This window comes from Haliaeetus leucocephalus, unplaced genomic scaffold (assembly GCF_000737465.1).
Source record: "Haliaeetus leucocephalus isolate CR32 unplaced genomic scaffold, Haliaeetus_leucocephalus-4.0 Scaffold932, whole genome shotgun sequence".
NCBI classification, from domain to species: domain Eukaryota; kingdom Metazoa; phylum Chordata; class Aves; order Accipitriformes; family Accipitridae; genus Haliaeetus; species Haliaeetus leucocephalus.
In genome coordinates this window covers 8590259-8593872 of record NW_010973368.1, presented here as the reverse complement: position 1 = coordinate 8593872, position 3614 = coordinate 8590259, and the positions used below count along the sequence as shown (strand labels likewise).

Below are 3614 nucleotides of genomic sequence, written 5' to 3'. Positions count from 1 at the left end.
TCAGCAATTTACACTTTTAGATTCCAAATTCTACATGAATACTGCAGAGCTGGGAGCACTCAGAATTTCCCTCATTCAGGCTTTACCTGAACATGCTGTGTCAACAAATGCTGCTCTATTAAAGAGAGGTGCAACTTAATGACAGATATCTGTTACATACTGATAACCTTCATCACCCACTGAGAAGGGTCAGAGAATGCCTAAAGCTTCTTAATCATAATGAAAAGCAGGAACAGTTTCCATCATAAAAGTATACAGTATTGGGGGACATTTTCAAAGTAGCTTTTGCAAATAGGAATCAAGGTCACTTTGAGTTTGACACTGAGCTCTGTCTACCTTTCCTATTCCAAGTATATTGGGAGAAAACTAATCAAACAAGAAAGTAGCCTTTTTGGTAGCACTCAGAACTCCAGCTTTCGGTTGGAGGTAGGAAATGCAGAACTGACAAAGGGGAATGGAAGTATTTCCAATTGTTTGAAGCTCAACAACTGCTGCCGGGTTCAAGTCAGAAAGGTTGTACCCATTTTATCTGAATTGCTTTTGTCCATTCCTAAGTGACCCTGTTTTAATATGCACTTATTTTCCGGTACTACAGGACACCTAGAAACTTAACATCCCTCAGACAGTTTCGACAGCAAAGTGGTTAATGTTTGAAGAATGAGTTATTCTTTCCTTTGCCATGACATTGGGTTCTTATTGTACAACCCTGTACAGTACTTAGCAATATTTTTTAAAGATTTAAAAAGCAAAGAGTTACAAAACCATTTGCAATTAACTTGAAATAGAAAAGATAGCACTTTTTTTAAATCCCATTATATAGTACACCGTATAAATTACAGACTATTCAAATGCATAAATGCATCTGTGTAACATTTATCAAATGTAATTTTTTTCATTGTTGTCAGGGGGGTATTTTTTCCAGAGTTTTTTCTCTTTGTCTTAGACGCCCCCATCTCCCCTCACTATCACGTATGACAGTGCTCCAGGTCTGAGACATTGCTGTTGCAGTATCGCATGTTGTTGGGGATGTGGCAGTCTGTGTAGTTAATGCCCCCGTTTGGGGTATAAATGGGCTGCAGTCTGAAATCTCCTTTAAGGAGCTGATCATTATTTAAGGAGACAATCTGGAAGCTGGTTTCCGTCATCTCCAGGATGGAGTTGTCCTTCTTGGTCCCTGCCTCGCAGTAGTCATCTTTCCGACGGCCCCGGTTATATTTCCACTTCTGGGAGGTGTAACGCCCTTTTTTGTGCATGTGCCAGCAAAAAATGCTGAGCAGGACCACAAGGACAAATATCACTGCACCTCCAATCAACCCTGCCAACAGAAATGGGGAGCCCAGGTTCTGAGAAGTCGTCTGCTCATGGCTGGAGGGGATGTTGCTGCCATTGCTCAAAAAGGAAGCCTTGGTTGTGGCTTCTGAACAGACAGTGTCTTCTCCAGTTCGGTAATTGTTGTAAGTATCCAGTGGAACCAAACAAATCCGATAGGTGGATTTGGGCTCCAGATTTACCAAGCTTAAGTGTTGCTTCTCACCACTAACTATTCGTTCCTGAACAATTCCTCCTACCAGACTATGGCCCATTTTAACCCACGTGAGTTTATATGCCATCACGGTAAAAAGAGACATCCAGTTAACTTGGATGCATGTGTCATTCACAAAATGGATGGAGAGTTGAATCCGTTCGGTTATAGGAGGTGTCACCCTTTCTCTGTCCTCCCTGTCAGGCACAGTGGGGAGTGTGGCTATGGTGGGAGTGAGAGGATTATATTTGCTACTTGGGGGAGGAACTGATGAGGTGGGAACTAATGTAGTTGGCATGGCTGTAGCTGGGACTGGGGTGATGACAAGTGGCAGACCAGGGGTGGTGGTGGGGCATGACAACATATTCATATTGAGCTCCCTGACTGCCATACCTCGGACCTGCTCTGGTCCCTGGCACATAAAACCGCGTACATTGATGGAAGCAGGAATAAATTTGAGCCATTCAGTGACCCACTTAATACTGCAGTCACACAACCAGGGATTATTCCTTACAGTGAGTTGCCTCAGGTTGTGGAGATTATCAAATACCCCCTTTACCAACATCCGAAGTTGATTGTTGGAAATATCAAGACGTTCCAGCTTGTGGAGGTTTGAAAAGGCTGTAAGTGGTATATGGGCTATCTGGTTGTCCTGCAAGTAGAGCCTTAGCAGATGTGTACCTGGAAGATCGGGAGGAGGGTAGGTCAGTGAATTCCGCACTATTGAGAATTCCTTGAGCTTGGAGAGGTGGCTGAAGGTGCCTTCAGCTATGCCTTTATTAGTAAGGAGATTGCCATCCAAAATCAGACGCTCCAGACTTGTAAGATTCTGGAAGGCCAGGTCTGAAATGACAGCAATTCGGTTTTCGTCTACTCGAAGTTCTTGTAAGTCCACCGGAAGGCCTACTGGTACACTGCTTAAGTGATTCTTGGACAAGAACAGAAGCTTGAGGCTGATGGCTTCCCGGAATGCCCCATCCTCAACACCAACAGTGGAGATGGAGTTGTCATCCAGGTGCAGCTCTTCCAGCTTCAAAAGCTGAGCAAGGGCAGCCCGAGAAATGGTCTGAATGTTGTTTTCCTGCAGGTGGAGAACCCTGACATTCTTGGGCAGGTTCATGGGGAATTCATCCAATTGGTTACCATACAGGTAGACTGTGTGCACAGACTGGACGTTGTGCAACTCTGCAGGAAATCCAGCATTGTTAATTTGGTTATTATGGAGGTAGAGGACGGTTACACCCTCCGGTATCCCAAGAGGCACTGAGGTCAAGCTTCGCTCATTACAGTAGACAAAGTTTCGGTCACAGCGGCACACTTTTGGGCAGGCCAAAGTTTCGGAGACCTGCATGTAGAGCCCCAGGGAGAAGATAAGCCATGATTTCATGAGAACAGCCCAATCTGTGGGCCACATTCTAGTCCACGAACCCATTTCTAATTTAAAGAAATAAAGTACCAAAGTGTTAAAGAACTGATAACAATAATAAAGCACAGGTAGCAAAATCTCAGGTCATTAAAATTGGCTTCTATTTATGTCCAGTGTTCAGGCCAGAGTTAAAGTCCTGGAGGCTAAGTATAAAATAATCCTCTTGTAATTGGCCTACCTCCTACTTTTGATAAGAAAGCCACAGTCTTATTAGCCAGGGTTACAAAGTTTGTTGCCTTCCTCCATGTGTGCTGAAAGAAACAATAGCTGTGTCTTTGCAGGTGAGCAACAGGTTAATTTAAAGCTACCAAAAGTCGTCTGTGTATGAGTTTCTTGGAGGGATAATATTTCCTTTCACTGAAGTCTGTTGGTGTTTGTTACACTCAGCTTTCTGAAGTCACCAAAGTCCTCATATCAGCTATCTGCCAGATCTGGCCTGCCTGTAAAAGAAAAGAGAAAAGAAAAAGCTGAATAGCATGAAATGTTGAATAGGGAAGATCAAGCCCATTGGAAGACTATTCTAAGGCTGTGCTCTTTATGGCTTTCTGGAAAAAAAGGCATTAGTATTAAACATTAGCTTAATATTACTGTTAAATAGTCTTGAAATAGATGTGATGCAAAGTCACTGCAGTGATTGAAGGACTTTCAGGGACTTCAGTGAAAGCT

The 3614-nt window shown here is 43.3% G+C and overlaps 1 protein-coding gene across 1 annotated transcript; it reads right to left on the bottom strand.

Annotated features, from left to right (window-relative positions):
- Positions 1 to 268: 268 nt before the first annotated feature.
- FLRT2 (fibronectin leucine rich transmembrane protein 2) lies at positions 269 to 3385 on the bottom strand. Its single transcript, XM_010583798.1, has one exon. It carries the CDS (start codon positions 2952 to 2954, stop codon positions 966 to 968), a length of 1989 nt encoding a protein of 662 aa, XP_010582100.1. The 5' UTR covers positions 2955 to 3385; the 3' UTR covers positions 269 to 965.
- Positions 3386 to 3614: the final 229 nt, after the last annotated feature.

Coding starts and splice junctions, on each gene's coding strand:
- FLRT2 (XM_010583798.1), bottom strand. CDS start 2,954: ATGGGTTCGTGGACTAGAATGTGGCCCACAGATTGGGCTGTTCTCATG.